The sequence below is a fragment of the Aythya marila genome (genome assembly GCF_965140915.1).
Source record: "Aythya marila genome assembly, chromosome: 26".
NCBI classification, from domain to species: domain Eukaryota; kingdom Metazoa; phylum Chordata; class Aves; order Anseriformes; family Anatidae; genus Aythya; species Aythya marila.
In genome coordinates, this window is record NC_139067.1 from 5,639,404 (window position 1) to 5,656,903 (window position 17,500).

General features: G+C 37.1%; 1 protein-coding gene across 6 annotated transcripts in view; it reads left to right on the plus strand.

Moving 5' to 3' along the window:
* Positions 1 to 14,947, plus strand: part of SLC23A2 (solute carrier family 23 member 2) — a 58,455-nt gene extending 43,508 nt beyond the window's left edge. For all 6 annotated transcript variants that reach the window (XM_082779400.1, XM_082779403.1, XM_082779402.1 and 3 more), the window contains 8 exons: positions 1,221 to 1,341; positions 2,037 to 2,193; positions 3,750 to 3,897; positions 4,475 to 4,580; positions 7,613 to 7,742; positions 7,890 to 8,027; positions 8,827 to 8,922; positions 9,468 to 14,947. In XM_082779400.1, coding sequence (XP_082635526.1) covers positions 1,221 to 1,341; positions 2,037 to 2,193; positions 3,750 to 3,897; positions 4,475 to 4,580; positions 7,613 to 7,742; positions 7,890 to 8,027; positions 8,827 to 8,922; positions 9,468 to 9,700 — 1,129 coding nt within the window. In that variant the 3' untranslated portion in view covers positions 9,701 to 14,947. The remainder of the gene's footprint in view (positions 1 to 1,220; positions 1,342 to 2,036; positions 2,194 to 3,749; positions 3,898 to 4,474; positions 4,581 to 7,612; positions 7,743 to 7,889; positions 8,028 to 8,826; positions 8,923 to 9,467) is intronic.
* Positions 14,948 to 17,500: the final 2,553 nt, after the last annotated feature.

Here is a 17,500-nt window from a genome sequence, read left to right on the forward strand (position 1 = left end):
TAAGCCACTTTCAAATAAAATCATGGTAACTGCCTGTCCTCAGGGCTAACATTCTGGAATAGCTGCTGTTAGGGAGTGGAGGCCATCATCTTTCTATAATAGACTTCTGGAGAGATGCCAAAGTGTTTCCTGAATGTGAAGGAAAAGGTGTCTTTATCATTTGACTTTAGTCAGGGGTAAAGGCTATAAATGACACCCTTCTTGTGCAGAGTTCTTTGTTCCTGGAGACTGAGGGAAAATAAAGCTCTGTTTTGTTTTTTGTATACTAAAACTGATCTTGAATAGAAAATGAAGGGAAGCTTAAAATAAAATCTTGTTTTTTTTTTTTTTTTTAATAAATCCGATGAAAACATCATCTCAAATTTCAGAAAAGCCTTACTCGTTCAGGCACTTTGACTCTTTTTTTAGTCTTTTTACAGGAAAATGTTTTTTGACTGTTTCAGAATTAAACAACCTGTCCTGGGTTTTTATTTTGCATTGCAGTGGATTTTAGCTGTAGACTTAAATTATTTTTAACATACAGAGAATCTTAGCAGTTTTGACAAGGGGGAAGTGCATAATACATAAGGCATCTAAAACTTGTAATAAACTAGGTTACTGGTGAACTGCAGCTCACTGGAATTTTGGTTTTGGGGCTCCATTCAGCTAGTTTATCAGCTATGTAAAAGTTAAAGTGCACATACACCATACTTAGGGCTTCTTAAGAATTTTAGACAGATTTTCCCAAGGCAGACATTTTTCAAGTGCTTTTAAGTTTTATGCAAAAATGACTGTATAACTGCTCTGGCCTGTGATTGGCTTCCAGTTTTCCTGTTTCTTCCGATTTCCTAGGAGTAGCCTTTGTGTGTGGTGCAGACATGGGTGCACATAGTTACAGAATTTGAGACAAAAAGAAAAGAGATATGTAGCCTACCTCTTTGCTAAAGGTTGTCTTAACTCTGAAAATATTTCTGATTCATTTTCCTGTTCTTTTTTACCTGTTTGCTGACTATTGTTGCAGTACTTTAGAATACAAATGACGTAGTTTTAGATTTTGTGGAATAATAATTTATTTAAAATACACTCTCTCATTATATTTTGTCTTATGCTAAATTTAGCATGTACATTTATATTCTGAGTCTGAACAACCTGAAGGATTATCAGGTTTCTGCTGAGAAGGATTTTTAAAATATTGGTGCTAATGGCATGTCTCTTGTCTTACTCTCCTTTTTTTTCCTCAGGACTATTTTCCTAGTGTTGCTGTTTTCTCAGTATGCCAGAAACGTCAAATTTCCCTTACCCGTTTACAAATCCAAGAAAGGATGGACAGCTTATAGGCTGCAGCTTTTTAAGATGTTCCCTGTAAGTAGTTGAACTGGTTCTTCAGTTGGCAAAAGTAAACCAATTTATGTTTTGGGGCTTTTTTCTTGATTTTAATTTTTCTAGATAGTACAATAGATCACAAAGCTGAGATAAAAGCTTAAATGTGCTTGTGAGGAACTTAACTAAATGGCTTATTTGCAACAGGAAATAGTCTCGTAGTTTTACTAGATAACATTCTGGCATTCGTATCTAATGAGGAGCTGCTGGAGTGATGAAGATGAGGGAGGGGAAGGAAGGGGATAGAAAAGGAGGTAGGCTTGTGCATGTAGTGAAAGCCAAAATGGTGCCCTTCAAAAAAAGGAATGGCAAGATCATTATGTTTTAGTTTTATGAAAGCAATACTCTGTTTCTCCATGTGAAAGACTTCCTTGTATTTCTGTGTTAACGTAGACTTAATTCACTTGTTCATGTAAGTGCCCATTTGGAGACTTATCCATTTGTTATGGGAGAGAATAATTACTCGAATTCTAAAGCTTTTGTAACAGCACTTTTATTAGAGGAAAAAGATACTCAGTGGATCTATTACAGGGTTAACTGCTTGTTCAGATTTAAAATATCACTTAAGATTGCACACTTCAGATGTGCGCGCAATAGTCTGTGTAGAAACTGCTATTGGTGAATATTGCCAATTATAGTTTATTCTAAACAGCTTATTTTTTTATATTCTTTCACAGATTATTTTAGCGATTTTGGTGTCATGGCTGCTTTGTTTCATCTTCACTGTGACGGACGTCTTTCCCCCTGACAGTTCAAAGTACGGCTTCTATGCTCGCACAGATGCCCGACGAGGAGTGCTGTTGGTAGCTCCATGGTTCAAAGTTCCTTATCCTTGTAAGTATGTCTGTTTTTAAGGGCTGTTTTCTTCTAATAGTTGGCCTATGAGTATCATTTGTGTTCTTCTTAGAAACCCTGCTGTCTTTTTCTCAGTACTATATTTAGATTCAGGGCGACATACGCTTGTTTTTTTCCCCTTCTTTTGCTCTTTAATGTCATATCTTAAGGTTTCACACAGGAAAGACCAAGACTCTGAAGCCTGAACTTGTAAGGTTTAGCTAGGTAACTCTTGACTCCTAATAATGAGGTTGTGACTTTATGTGTAACATGGGTTTGCATGTAATGGTTGACTTATCTCTATGTGTTGATATTGCGGGTAACTGCTGTTAATGTTATACTATAAGAAAGATATATTGTTATAACTCCTGCAGAGAGCTACTGAAATCATTGATTCTTGTTGTCAAAGGAATCAGTAGTGTATGGAGTTTTTCCAACTTAATACGCTTCTCCTGTCCCCAAACACACCTGTTCTTGAATTAGGACGAATGTTAGGCAACTGCACAAAAACGTCCTGGCTTCCAGAAGTGTTGTTAGAATTGGGCTTATGGAAAAGCCAAAGGATACTAGTTAATGCTTTTCAAAGGAAAAAAGGAATTGGAAAACAGCGCAAAATGCTTTATGTGACATCTTCATTGGTTTTATTCTTTTGCTCTAAGTGTGAAGCTGTTAAAGGCTGTTTCTTAGGACATAAGATAGAATTGTACAACTCATTTGTGCTACTCAGAAATATACATCATCATAATAGAATAACATTCTTCTGGAATAGAAATTATGAATACCACTAGATCTTAATGAAGAGCTTCATTGTGGTTTTCCATATACTTTGATTCTGATTAGCTCTTAGGAGAAACCACTTCTAAAGCATTACTTGCAAAATGTATAATAGAAGGTTTTGGGAAAGAAGAGGCAGAAAACTTCTCTCCACCCTGATTAGACCTTTCTTATTTGTAAAGCCTTGTTCATTCACGTTTGTGTGACTTAAAGTCCCTTTTGTTGTGAGAGGCTCTTCTATTTCAAAGAGATAAAAAGCATCAAGGCAATTGCTGTGGAAAACCTGCCAAGCTTTTCTACAGGCTTAAATTAATCTTACTTTCCCTTCTACAAAAATTTGGAATTGGAAGGTGTTTATGCAGTTATCATAGCTGGCTGTTGGATCTTGTCTTTGTTTGGTAGACTAAACTTGCAACCAAAGACTGAGTTTTCAGAGCAACAATAATTAAGTCGCATTTGCCTCACTGATCTGAATTATTGTTGGCTTTTTTCTTTTTTTTTCCAAACAGTAGTTAAATTCCTTCCTTCTGCACATGAGGAATCTTTTTGGTAGGGTTTAGGGTTTTGGTTGTGTTTATTTTATTTTTTTTTTCCCCCAAGCATGATCAAAGCAGTTAGTTAGGCATTTATTCCTTTACTCCTTTAATCTAATTGAACTTGCCAGGCTGTGTTACTGTTAAGGGAATTTGTTGATTCCATTAAGGATTAAAGAATTGCCATATGTTTTGATATCTACATTGCTTTCTGTGGCATGAGAGATTTCAGTTTTCTTTTCTTCACAGTTCAGTGGGGACTGCCAACAATTTCAGCTGCTGGAGTTATAGGAATGCTTAGTGCAGTTGTTGCTAGCATTATTGAATCAATAGGAGATTACTATGCCTGTGCCAGGTTGTCATGTGCTCCTCCTCCACCTATTCATGCAATAAACAGGTACGTCAAAAAAAATTCACATATATACATTTTTCAGTATTTTACACTACTTTTTAAAAACTTATTTAACCCCCTCAGGAGAAGACAGGAATGTGCTCTCAGATTAAGTGTTAAAATTTGGTCAAACATAAGGACCAAGGATTTGAAATGGAAGACGCAACAGTCATGTTGAACTCTTGATTCAAATGTAACATTGAAAAACTAGTCCTATTCCTGCTGGAGTCTGAGGAACTTAGTAGTACAATTTCAGTGAGGACAGAACTCAAATCAGTTCTGGAATCAGCGTAGCTTGTTGAATTCACCTGAAGCATGATTTTAGAAATAAGAACAGCTCTAATTTTAACTTCAATTATTTTGTAATTTCCTTTTTTTTTTTTTTTTTTTTTCTTTAAGAACAAGGGTATCTTAAGACAAATTAAACAGAACCCAAGGTGTTTTTCCAGGTGTATTGGAGCTTGAAATGTGAATTAGAAAATCTTGTGCAGATGCCTGAATAGGCACGACAGTCATGAAGCACCATCTGAAGTGAACCTACACTAATACAAGTTTGACATTTTTTTCTGTTTGTGGATTACAGAGGGATTTTTATTGAAGGTCTCTCCTGTGTTTTGGATGGAGTATTTGGGACAGGGAATGGATCCACTTCTTCCAGCCCTAACATTGGCGTCTTGGGCATCACAAAGGTATGTTCTTTACCTTGATGTCAGTGGTCAGTGACTTGAGTATTTTATCTCCTCTGGTGGTTGGCTTATGCCATTTTCACATTTCACAGCATAATCCTCTTCTGCAAAATAGTATTTTGTGCAGACAAAATTCATAGAGTACTCTGAATTCATGTAACTTTCTGTACTAGACCTTGTCTAATAGAAATCCATTCTAGATAAGGACCCCAAAAATCTTGTTCGTTCAAAGTAAATAGCGTTTAGAAAATGTACGTAAAGCAGATGGTACTAAATAAACTGTCCTTTTGAAAAACAAGTAAGTATTCTAAGGCTCAATGGTGTTTTTTTTTTTTTTTTTTTTTTTTTGGAGGCACAAACACTATTGACAGTATAGAAATTGATATTTTTTGGATGTCTAGACTCTGTTAGCAACTCTAGAGGACTGACTGTTTCTAGTGTCTCACTTCATACACAAAATAAAATGGAAACTGAGATCTGTAGGTCTTACCCACAACTGTATTAGGACATGACACTGACACAACTAGAACTGAAGATCTGGTAAAAGTAACTTCGAATTACATGTATGCTAAATATGTCTCCACTGTGATAGGTTTTTAAACCACTGAGCATGCTTAGGGGAATGCATATTTTTGGGGATGTTATTTAGCAAAATATTTAAGCACTTGAGAAATTTGTTCACGCACTAAACTGCATGTGTGTGCTTGAATGCCCTGTTGAACTGAGAGACCTTGGACTGCAGAGAGATTTGCTTGGCATTGTTAATTTAACTGTGTTAAGAAATACTGGCAAAATTGGTAAGATAATTTACGTTGCAAATATGTACAGCTTGCTGTGTATTTGGTTTGTAAGCTCTAAATCTGTCTAATGAATACAAGATCTAAAATGCATGCACTCCACTTAAAATAACTCGTCCCCCTTGCTTAATCTAATATAGATGATGAATTTATCTTCAGCCATTTTTTTTCTGCACAAAGGATGGCTTTGTTTGCTTTTGGAATAAAATATAAATAGTAATAGCACCATCTGCTGTCTGTATAAGTCTTCCTTTGAGTTGTTGGTGGAAATTTCCTAGAAGAAATTTGCTAGAAAAATCCTTAAAGAAAGGTTTATTCTGTTCTGCTCTCTGTGTTATTCACTTCATATTTATATGAATTAACAGTGCTTTTTTATTAAGAGTCCACAGAAATGAGCATGTATTTTGCTTTGAAAAAAGCAAAAGAACTAATGTTAAGCTGGCAGCTGTTACAGAGAACAGAGTTAACTACAGTTAGGTTTGTTCAGAGAGTGTGATGGAAAAGTGAGTAAGCCTTTTCCAGGATTGCACAGTTGGATTGCTGTGTCCTGTTTTCCTGGTTGAACATCTGTCACTAAAACTCTACTAGTTTTGCAACTTCAATTTATATAAAAACAGATTTTTACTACTTTGATACTCTGCTGTTTATTTGTGAGAAACTATCTCCTGTGTTCATGAGCAAAAAGACTATATAGTCCCAGTGATCCCATTATACTGATGCAACGTTTGAGAAGGCATATACTTTGCTTCAAATCAGTATATGGTTACATTTTAGAATTTAAATATGAGGCTTTTACTGGATGGTAATACTGCAAAGTCTTCGGGCTAGTCTGTGAGTGAATTATAGTAGATGAGAGGGTAATCGATGAAAATGCATTTGTTGGGCCAAAATTATAGTCAGCTTATGCCATAATACTGATGATGATCTGTAAGGAACTAAGTACCATATCCTTATTCATGCACTTCAAAATAATTACTTAAAGAATGTGTACAAGTTCCTTGGAATAATTAAATATTTTGAGCTATATGCTGACTAAGATGCTTTCAGTAGCTTTTAAAACTCTATTGGAGCTTAATCTATTTTGCTTGTAGAGAATGATGATTTGCATAAACCAGTCGCTGTCATTATTTTTCTTTTTTTAAAGAATCTGCCTGTTTTATACAGCAAGTTAATTTTAGAACAAGGTTATTGTTGATCATAAGGAAATGAGTGTTTTTATTTAAATAGGGAAAGTTGTAGGCTAACTCACTGTTCTACTGAAATGCCATAATTTACTGTCTAGCTTTTTTGTAGGTGAACATGTCTGATCTAACAGTTAAACAGTGAAAAATATAGGAGGAATAATTTTACCCTAAAAATGGCTAGTATATTTTTTTTTCTTGGTATAACTTATTTAGCTCAGTCACACATGATTAACAAATTAACATCAGCTTTTCTTTGGAGCATAGTAATCTCTAAAAGACAGACCTACAAAGAGCTTTGCTAGTAGTACCTACGTTATCAGCGTAACAAAATTGTTGTTGTTGTTTCTAGTGGACCTCTTAAGCAAATACAACACTATTTAAAATATTGAACATTCAGGTTTACCAACTACTAATACTACATAATGCCAGACAACTACTACCCTGAAGTCTGAATGCTTAAAATGGGAAGGAAGTGCAGACACTTGCTTTCGGTGGTAGCATGGCCATGATTTGCATATGAAGCAAATTCAGTTCTGATCTTGGTGGAATATTATAAAATCACTTGATAATTTATCTAGAAAGGCTACATCTGCTTCAAGTGAACTACGTGGAAGATGATTTATAGATAGAGATACATTATTCTTGTGTAAAAGGGCAGCAACACATGGTATTATTTTGTTGTTGTTTGCACTACAGTTGATCCGTTTGCAATCACTCCTAGTTATTGTTGGTTTATTTTTTTTATTGTAGATGGGACCATGCCACAATTCATGGTTATAGTGGCTATAGCAGACAAAGATGGTTTTGTTAACGTTAATGAAAACAAAGTCAAACGAAGTTTTATGTTAGAACTGGACTGCAGCCATGTTACAGCTGAGTCCTCCAAGACATTTGCAAAGGGTCTGCAGCTTGTGTTTTAACACTGCAAAAATATATGGGGAAGCTTGAAAAGAAGCTTTGAATCTGAAAGGGAATAATAAAATAAGATGCAAGGCACAAAGTTGGACAAAGTACAAACTTTTTCCAGTGTGCTTTCCTTTTTGTTCTCGTGCAGGTTGGAAGTCGCAGGGTTATACAATATGGAGCAGCCTTCATGCTCTTGCTTGGGATGGTTGGCAAGTTCAGTGCTCTCTTTGCATCGCTGCCTGACCCTGTGCTTGGTGCCCTCTTTTGTACTCTCTTTGGTAACGTATGGTTTTTGCTCCTCTTTGTGTATTCTGTGGCAATATCTTTTTACTCTAGTGCTGCATTTATCTTACCTCCCCCCTCCCCCCCCAATGAAAAAGTCTAAAAGCTGAGACTTGTACTATTTTTTTTTTTTTTTAATTTAGGGATGATTACAGCTGTGGGTCTGTCAAACCTCCAGTTCATAGATTTAAATTCTTCTCGCAATCTGTTTGTACTTGGATTTTCCATTTTCTTTGGGCTTGTCCTCCCAAGCTATCTCAAACAAAATCCACTGGTGACAGGTATGTGTTTCTGTTCATTTACATGAAGCGTATTTTTACCTAATATTGATATACAAAGTAGATACAAGTACAAAGTAAATAAGAGGAAAACAAAATATTGCAGAGACAATAAAAGCTATAGGTAAGAAGGCAGGTACATTCAGAGGAAAATTATTTTGGATCTTGACAGCTGAGTTGATTGTTTCAGTGTGATATGTCTCAAGTTGTCTTGCTTTATTTGGATAAAATTGTGGAGCGATGCAAGGACACAGTTGCCAGCTGGACTGGAATAAGGACTGGAAAGGTGAATCTGAGTTTTAAATAATGTCAAAAGAGGAAGGGGAAATACCAAATTAGAACTTGAAAACTGGAAATGTTTTCATTTTCGAACATTCTTTGTCTCTCTAGACATGCTTTGAGCCTGAATTTTAATGAACTTGATTCAGACTGTTGGCAAATCTGCAGATTTATTGAATCTATGGAGAAGCGGTTTTGTTTTTGATTTTTTTTTAATACTACCTCCTCAATAGTGGTTATGACAGTGTTATTTTAATCCACATGATATTATATCATGAAAATTTTCCTTTTCTATTTTGAAGTTTTCTATATAATTTCAGTTATACAGTTGTCTGTGGTTGAAACTTAAACAGTATTTCATGACATTTTTAAAAGCAGATGAAAATTCATGGAATTTTTGGAAATAAGGGGTCCCTGTGGTGGACCATATTAGTTTAAAGTTCTCCCACATTAAATGAATAGGATGTACATATATATGTTAAAAATTCAAATACTAATTTTTTTTTCCTTTCTGTTCCTCTAGGAATAACAGGCATTGATCAAGTATTAAATGTTCTTCTCACTACAGCCATGTTTGTTGGTGGCTGTGTTGCATTTATTTTGGATAATACCATTCCAGGTCAGCATATGAACTTGTAATTTTACTTGAAATAATGACTCTTGTACTGAATTATGATAGTACTTCATTTCAAAGAATGCAGGACATGAGGAAGTGATTGCCGCTTTTATTCTATTTTTAAACACCTTCCGTAGACCACTTCGTTCCTGTGTGCTTCAGTTTCCTTGATAATGCTTTGAATCTTGTTCAAGTTAAGGACTTCATCTTCTTTAAAGATAGAAGATAACTGGGGAAAAAAAAAATGAAACCAGAGGAGAATTATTCAGAAAATACAGTAAAAATATTTTAGGATCCAAACCTGCTTCCATTCATTTGAGAGCAAAAGTTTGCCTCAAATTCCAAATATATACTAAAACAGACACTCGCTATTTCCAATATTTTTTCCCTTTTTTCTACCTCTGAGGATTCTAGGTCTTTTCCAGTGCTTTGCTGAGACTTGAGGCTTGCTTTCTTTCTTCTCTTACCTCAATTACACATGTGTGTGTGTCTGTGTATGTATAAATCTATATGTGTACCTATTATTTATTTATTTATTTTACTTTTAGGAAGCCCTGAAGAAAGAGGAATAAGGAAATGGAAGAAAGGGGTTGGTAAAGGAAGCAAGTCACTGGATGGCATGGAAACATATGATTTGCCCTTTGGCATGAACTTCATTAAAAAATACAGGTGTTTCAGCTTCCTGCCCATCAGCCCTACCTTCATGGGTTACACGTGGAAAGGCTTCAGGAAAAGCAGCAACTGCAGGAGTTCAGATGAAGACTCAGAAGCTGCAGTATAGCCTTAGTTGAAATTATATTATCTAGTTGTAGTAAGAGATGTATTTGCAGTTTCTTGCTGATTAAGAAGCATTAAAATATATGTTTTGTATATCTGCGTTTAAATTCTGGAACCAGAGCTGAGACGGATTTAAAAAAAAAAAAAAAAAAGCTTTCCTGTTGTGGGTGGTGGTAGCCAGATCTAGTGTCTCTGAGTCAAATTTGCAAATACTCCTGTTTAATTTTTTTTCCAGAAACTACAGATACCTGTATACACAAATCTGTTTATTTAAAATGGGGCTTAGATTCCTGAAGTATTTAAGTGCTATGGAAAATTTTACTTTCTGTGGTGATTTTAAGTCACTGATGCTGCCAGTTTGGCTTATTCATTGCTTGTAACGTTAGTTATGCCATAAAATTTGGTTCCTATGGAGGAAAAAAAATCTAATTGTGTCTAATCACAAATATTGTTTTCTAACCACTGATTTGCACATTCCATACTTTCTGATCCCTGGAAACCAGACTGAATTTATACTGGCAAATCATAAGAGTATTTTTCAAATTACTTGATAGTTCAGTTAGATGTCCAGTTGTAGGACAGAAGTTTCCATTTGCATGTGAAAATTATGACCGACTTTCGTTAGCTTGTTGCTTTAGAAGATACCACTCACTTCTTGTCAGTTTGCATTTTTAAATGTTTTCTGCCTGGCTTTTAACTATCTAACTGGTGTCCAGGCATAGGTTTTCTTTGAAGGGCCTTATGTAGCTTGAGTTTTGTAGAGATAAGAGACTTAACTTCAGATGGGACCTGATAACTGTTCTTATAGCAAAACGCATGTATCCAGCTAGATGTTTTCTGAACAAAAACAGTAATTAGTTAAACGGTTCTAAGCAATTAACATCTGTATACATACAGCTTTTCCTGTGGGGAAAACCAGATAGTCAAATTGCAGCCAGCGTTTGCTGGTATGGATCTGTGTAAAACTTTCTTGTTTGGATGTTGAGAGCCAGTGCTGCCTATGAATGGCTTCTGTTGCATTGCCTAATTTTTTCCCTCTTTTGTGGGATTACTACAAAAGCTTGCTACTTCCAGAGAGGTGAACTTAAATGACAGAGACACTACATTTGATGTCCTCATCCACTGGGTGGTTTAACGGGTATTGGGTCCAATCAGGACACCATTCAGATTTTTTTTTCCTGGAATAGTCTCAGTTCTGATGTTATGTGAGTGTTCATGTTTGTCATGCATTCATAATTAAAAGTTTTATTCATGTTTAATGTTCTTACTATTGCAAGTTAGTTTTAGACTTCAATGTGGCCCCAAAAGCATTTTTAAGCTGTGGAGATCATCAGGGAAACGTAGTGTAATGTAATTTCAAGGCCAGTATGCTCTACGGTGCTTGCATTTTGTATTCCTGGAAAAACGTAACAGTAGATCCTGTAATTCACTAATATATTTATCAAAGTTTGACTACTGGACAGGAGCGCAGGAACTCTGTTTTCTCTGAGTCTACTTCCACGTGAATGTTACTGGTTATTGAAGCATGGAAGGGTTGGGGTGGGGAGGGCAAGGAAAGAGCTTAATGGATCAGTACTGAATAGTGTAGGATCAGAATGATTCCATTGATATCCTTTTCAGCATGTCATGGCTGTTTCCAGAAACTATTTTATGCCGCTTTTTCCGTAACAAAGCATGTGTGTGTCCCTGCTTTAGGGAACTTTCAGTAGTTTGCAGTTTCGGTGTCAGTTGGACTATCTCGAAAGCTGGTCGGAAGAGTTATTGTGTCATAGACAAAGGTTAGTTTGCCTGTGAAACTAAGTCATTTTTATCATTTGAAATTTTGCTCTTTGGGTAGTGAGGTGTTAGATTTCCACATCCACTTGCAAATAGTTTGAGTGCAGAAACCTCTAATTAGTAATACAAAGCTTCCAAATTTCCCAAATTTATGTGCAACCAAAGATGTGCGGGAGAGATGGAAGAGTTAAGAATAAGTAAATAAACTAAAAATGGAAACAAACAAAAAAAGACACCCATATATGGTGGTTATTATCATGTAAAATGCCAAAGTTGATTATCTTTAAAATGTTGAGAGAGGCAAAGTTTTGGTATTTAGAACAGTGCCACCTTGTAAATACTGAAGTGTTTCAGTTCCAGTGATGCTGTGAACTGAGACAGCTGTGTTGTGAGGCTTTTCTAATCTTTTCCCCCAAATATTCTTTTGACAACATGAATGCTTACACACTGAAGAGGTCAGATGATGAGAAATAGCATTTTATCTTCTCTCACCTTTGGCTGGAGTAAAGCTGTACGTTTTCTGTATTGCCTGAATTGAGCATGTCAGAAAGAATTGCCAAGACGATTTGTGGCACTTAAGTTATGGCAACGACTCCAAGGATTTTTTCTTTCTTCGTGGGGCAGAATACCACCCTTTTCTTGCAGCGTAGGAAAGACTATCCAAATAGGTGAAGTCAGATTACTCTGTCAAACTTGGATTTAATTCTTTCTCAACTTTTGGTTTTGCCGTACTGATTCTGTTGACTGTCTGAGAAGTGCAGTAGTGTTTAGCTGGCATGCTTTGCTTTTCTTGCCACTTAACATGGTAACACTAAAATAAGTAGTTGTAGTTAGCAGTCATTTTTGTAACCAAATTTGTTATCACGTGTAACAACACTGTCAATCTTACTAAAAACATTAATGGTTAAAGATGGGCCTCAATTTTGCAGTGGAGATCTGCTGAAGCACCTGTAATGTATAGGGAAAGGTTATGATGAAGTTAGTGGTGGTACCCTGGACATGCAGGGAGTGTTCTGATACATCTGCTGCATCTCAAATATTTATATTAAAGCACGCATCTCTTCAGTGGTTTGAGGTGAGCAAAGGACAGAACTGATACATAATTCGCCTTGGAAAGAGAAGCTCCCCTTTCTCTTTCTGATGCATCTGAAACAGTCCCAGAGAAGATGCAAATGCAATGGTTACTTTTCTTTGCGATGGAAATGCTCAGAATTGCCCCCATTTTTGTACAGTTGTGGCAGGCAATTGCAGACCCTAAGTACTACTCCCATGTACACTTTTCTACATTTGAGTCCTAGAGTGGCTGTTGTGAAATATGCTTACCTGGAAGAGCAAAGTTTGCAGTCTGAGCTGCTGTGCAGTTGTTGCTGGCAGATGTGTTGCAGAGGGTTAACTTGCAGTTTTGAAAAGCATTTAAATTCTTTGTTTTAGCTGTTTACATCTAGGATTTGATGTGTAAAGGTGGCTGGATATAGAAGTATGTCAGTAAATGCAATACTGTACTTTTTCTATAGGTAATTGCCTGCCTTTCAAATTGCTGTGTTGAGCAAAACCACATACAGAAGACAACACCTCAGAGATGAGTTAAGAGGCAATGAGATGTTTCAACCAAACTTTAAGATGGAAGGGCAAATATTCATGGTAGAAATATCATTTTGTCATATCTAAGATGGTATAAATGTATGCAAAACAACGTAACTTGGGACTTTTGTAATTGATATTCTATTGTATTTTTTTAAGTTAAATTAAGAATTCTTGCTAACATGTTTAAACACTTTTTCTAAAGCAAATACTTGCAAATTATACCTTTAGAAATTTAGGTTTCATAGCGAACTCAGCTATGATTAATGTTGTCATATTAGAATGTGTTGGCAGAGGAACTTAATCAGTTGCCTCACTCAGAAAGTTCAAACTTAAACCCAGAATTTGCTTTATGCCTTTTAATACTGACTTTAAATATGGCAACTTGGTTTGTACATGAATATTGCAGTATTTTATTTCCATATATTAAAAAATAACATTTCCACTCAGGATAATTACCACAGTTCTCCTGGGAGGGAGTGGTATGATTGTCATGACAATGTCATGTGATGGTAGAATTTCTTCATTGACGAATCTATAGTAGTTGTGTATACTTTATTTACCCATGTTTATGTTTCTACCAAAAACTGAAGGGTTTCTTTTACTGTTCATCTCCCTACTGAGATCTTGATACTCCCAATGCAGAATTAGCACTTGCAAACTGAAATCCTTGGTACTATTTATACCACAAGGAGCATCAGTCAAGTGAGACTGGACCAGTCAATTATGTATTCTTAACAAAAGGTGTCAAAAATTGTGTAATTTGTGGTATAAGCAGCACTACAGGCACATGTGGTGTAATAACAGCCAGCTTCTAATGGTTTCAGTTAGCCATTGGATGTTTATACAATCTAAACCAACTTGTGCTTAACATATGTGTATCAATGTAGAAAATGCATGTGACAGACCAGCACAGCAAACAGTGTTTCTTTTATGTGGCCTTCTTAAACCATAACCCACTTTTTTTTTTTTTTTTTTTTTTTTGGGGGGGGGGGGAGTAAGTGGGTCACTTTTTTTTTTCCAAAAAAAAAAAAACACCAAAAACATCCCGCTGGGTACATATTTCTTAGTATTTCTTGCCAAGGCCAAGAGCCTTTTTGGGGCATGGGATGACAGATACTCCATGCTCTCATGTTTCTGTAGCTATGGTAAGTCATTACAGTATTGGAGGAGGCCACAAGTTTGCCAGTGTTTAGCTTCTGCCCATGAGTCTATACAGCTTAGTGCTGGGCTGCTTTTAAGTATTGGGGATTTGTGTTCAGAAACATACAAAATATTCCTGTCTAGTTCTAACTCGATTGTGACTGTGCATTGCCATCCATACATACTGATATGAGAGAGAGATTTAGAATTGCCTTGTGTATTATCTGGCATTTACTACATCTTTCCAGGTAAGTCATCTTGCTGCCAGTCCAAATTATTGTACTTTGTCTCCTTATAACAACCTTTGGCGTAACAAACTGTTCTTAGGCAGTGGGGATAAATATTTCTTTTTTCATGATATTTTGTGACTGACTTTGGCTGTAAAACTTTTTTGTTAAACAGCAAGAGGGTTTTTTTTTTTCTGAGATGTGTAATTCTTTTATGGAGTTTTTTAATTTCATATTTTTTCTAACATTGCTTCATTAAACAAATATTTAAAAATGTAATATTTGGACCAGATGTTGTGAATAATAGTAGATAAAGCTATTTTATTCTGTATTTTTAAAGCTGTTCAGTATAAATAAATGCGGGCATAGATGCAACTCGGTGGCATGGTGTTATACTTGCTTTTAACATTGCTTTAAAAGGAGAATCAATATTTTGGGAATCCAGGTGATCTGAAGACCCACATCTCATCATAGCAACTGCCATCTGAAAAGACAACCCACAGACATCTGCCTGACACTTCCCGCTCAAGACACTTTAAATCTTCTTGATTTATGTGGAAGAGGCATCATATACAATGTGTGTGTCTTAGACCAGTTTAGGCAGCCAAGGAGCAGACAAACTTGATATAAAGGCAATTCCATAGCACTGATGTGTGGCTGAGCAGTGTCCATGAAGTAACTTCTAGTAACCGAATTCCTAACAAAAATAAATCCCACAACCTTCAAGTTCACTTGGGAAGTTTCACTGAGCAGCATCTTTGAGTGACTCTAGTTACGAATATGAGCAACAACAAAGTGTTAATAGCAGGGAAATAGCCTCTGGTTTTGTAAAGCCTTAGGGTTGGGAGTTTGTCTACATTTTTGCCCTTTCTTTAGCAATCTGCAGCCAAAGTGAAATCTCTTGGGGCCCCTTGTCAGGATTGCTGCTTGGCGAAAACAGTCTGCAGGGGTAGTAGGCACACTGACAGTGTATTTGGAGATGTGAGTTGTCTTCTCAGGCAGAATTTAAAGACAAACACGCTTTGCATCACTCTACTTCTTCAGCAACATTTAAAAACAATAAGCTGAGTATCACCTTGCCTTATCTCCACCCATTTAATGAACTTGGATGTTTTAGCTGGGGTCATCATACTAGATCCCTAATGTTAGCTGGATTACCAGTGATGTTCAGTGGCTACTTATGGCAAATTAGGAGCTGAAATGTCTCTCCGAGTACAAACACAGCATCTTCAGTCATCTGTCAGCTTTCAAGGTGTCTGAACAACCACTGATTTTAAGAGGAATTAAAGCCTGTAATTACTTGCGTGCCTAACTCACAGCACCAGTCTGAAAACTGCATAGACCAGTGGGCAACAGAAGGAAAGAAAAATGGTAAAAAGTCACCTAAAGCAAGAGCTGGGCTGGATTTGTATCTACAAGCTACAATGACAATCACTGATCTAAATCTCAATTAATCCTTTGACTGGGTCAGAGCTCTGAAAATACTTGGGTTTCTTCCTTGTGTCTTGTCTGAATCAAAATTTAGCATCAGCTGCAGCAGCTCAGAAAGGAGGGCTTTACGCTGCGCAGCATCTCAGAAGTATCTTAAGAATGACTGAGACATTTGGTTTATTCTGAAATGGAGACAGCAACCACGTTGTGAAGAAATACATATTAGGTATGATCAGAATCCCTTAGACAAGCACATCTTTTTCCATCTGCTTCCTGGAGGCTGTGTAACAGCTAGCAGATGCTCCCGAACTAGCATGATTCCAAGTGCATAATATTGTTTGGTATTTACTGACAATTACCTTGGGGGTCTTAAAGTTGAAATAGGGGTAAGTGTGAAAGAAGTGAATTTGGATGCTTGCTCAGTCCAGGGGGAAATACTTGAATTTGGGAGTATTTTGGAGTGAATGCCCTACGCTTAGGTCCTCACTATCCTGCCTCACTTAATAGGAGTGGAAAAAAATCCTTCAAAATCAGAGGTTTAAAAGGCATCAGCCATCTACCCTGCATGCCATTTAACACAGAAATGCTGATTTAACCTGCAAAATGGGCACAGTGTACCTAATGGCAGACTTCAAAACCTCCTTTTCCAGTGAGATTTCTGGCAGCAGGAAGAGTTTGGGTTTGCTTGGGTTTGTCACAGCTGGAGGGACCATGGCAGGGCAGAGTTTTGGGACTATTTCTTTCACTTGGGTTTGCTCTCTCAGCTGCTGTGTGGGTGAGGTCTGCCTCCTGTCAGCACCTGCTGTGTTTGTGGCTTGGGAAGCTGTGTATGAAGACACTTAAATTCACCTCCCCTCCTGGGCCAACTAATTCCACGCTGCAGCTTCCATGTGGAAAGAGGAGTGGGATGAGAATGAGTGCCTCCATCTGGGCTCCATCCTACCCATGGTGGAGGCCACATGCATGCTAAGGGTGGCGAGCAGGTGCTACAAAATAAAGCTTTACCCCCACTTCTGCTACTTTGTGTCCGCACAGGTACTTGCAGAAAAACCCTACTTGCTTTTTCCCCCTTTTGTTTTTGCTCTGGTTGCTTTGGAGATAAACCCCAGTTTTGGGGGTTTGCACAGCACAGGCGGCTCTTCTCCATTGTGCAGTGTGGCCAGGCTCTCCCTGCCACAAAGGGCCTCTCATCTCTGCCAGCCCTTCAAGATGCTGCTGGAATATAAATAATAACACCCCCCCCCCCTTCCTGCCTGCTTTTGCGATGTCAGTATTTTCCCCTAGCCAGATGGCTCCTCGTGAACTTCTCATATTTTACATACAAGTCAAAAAAAAAAAAAAAAAAAAAAAAAAAAAAAAAAAAGATTACAATATTGCAGTTGTGAAGAGCTGCTTGTTTTGCTAAACCAGCTGTTCAGATTATTTCTTTGGTTCAGGATTTTTAATTTTTCCCCCAGTGTGGGTTGTTTCTACTCAAATTCCTTAAAAAGGAAAAAAGGCCCAGAGAAGCCACAAAGCACAGGGAAAGGTCAAGAGCAGACAAAGGCGCCGCTGCGCTTCTGGAATACTCAATGCTTCTGTGCCTCCCCAAGCCCTTCCCACAGTGGCATGTGGCACACAGCAGGATGGGACCCCAGGAACAGAGG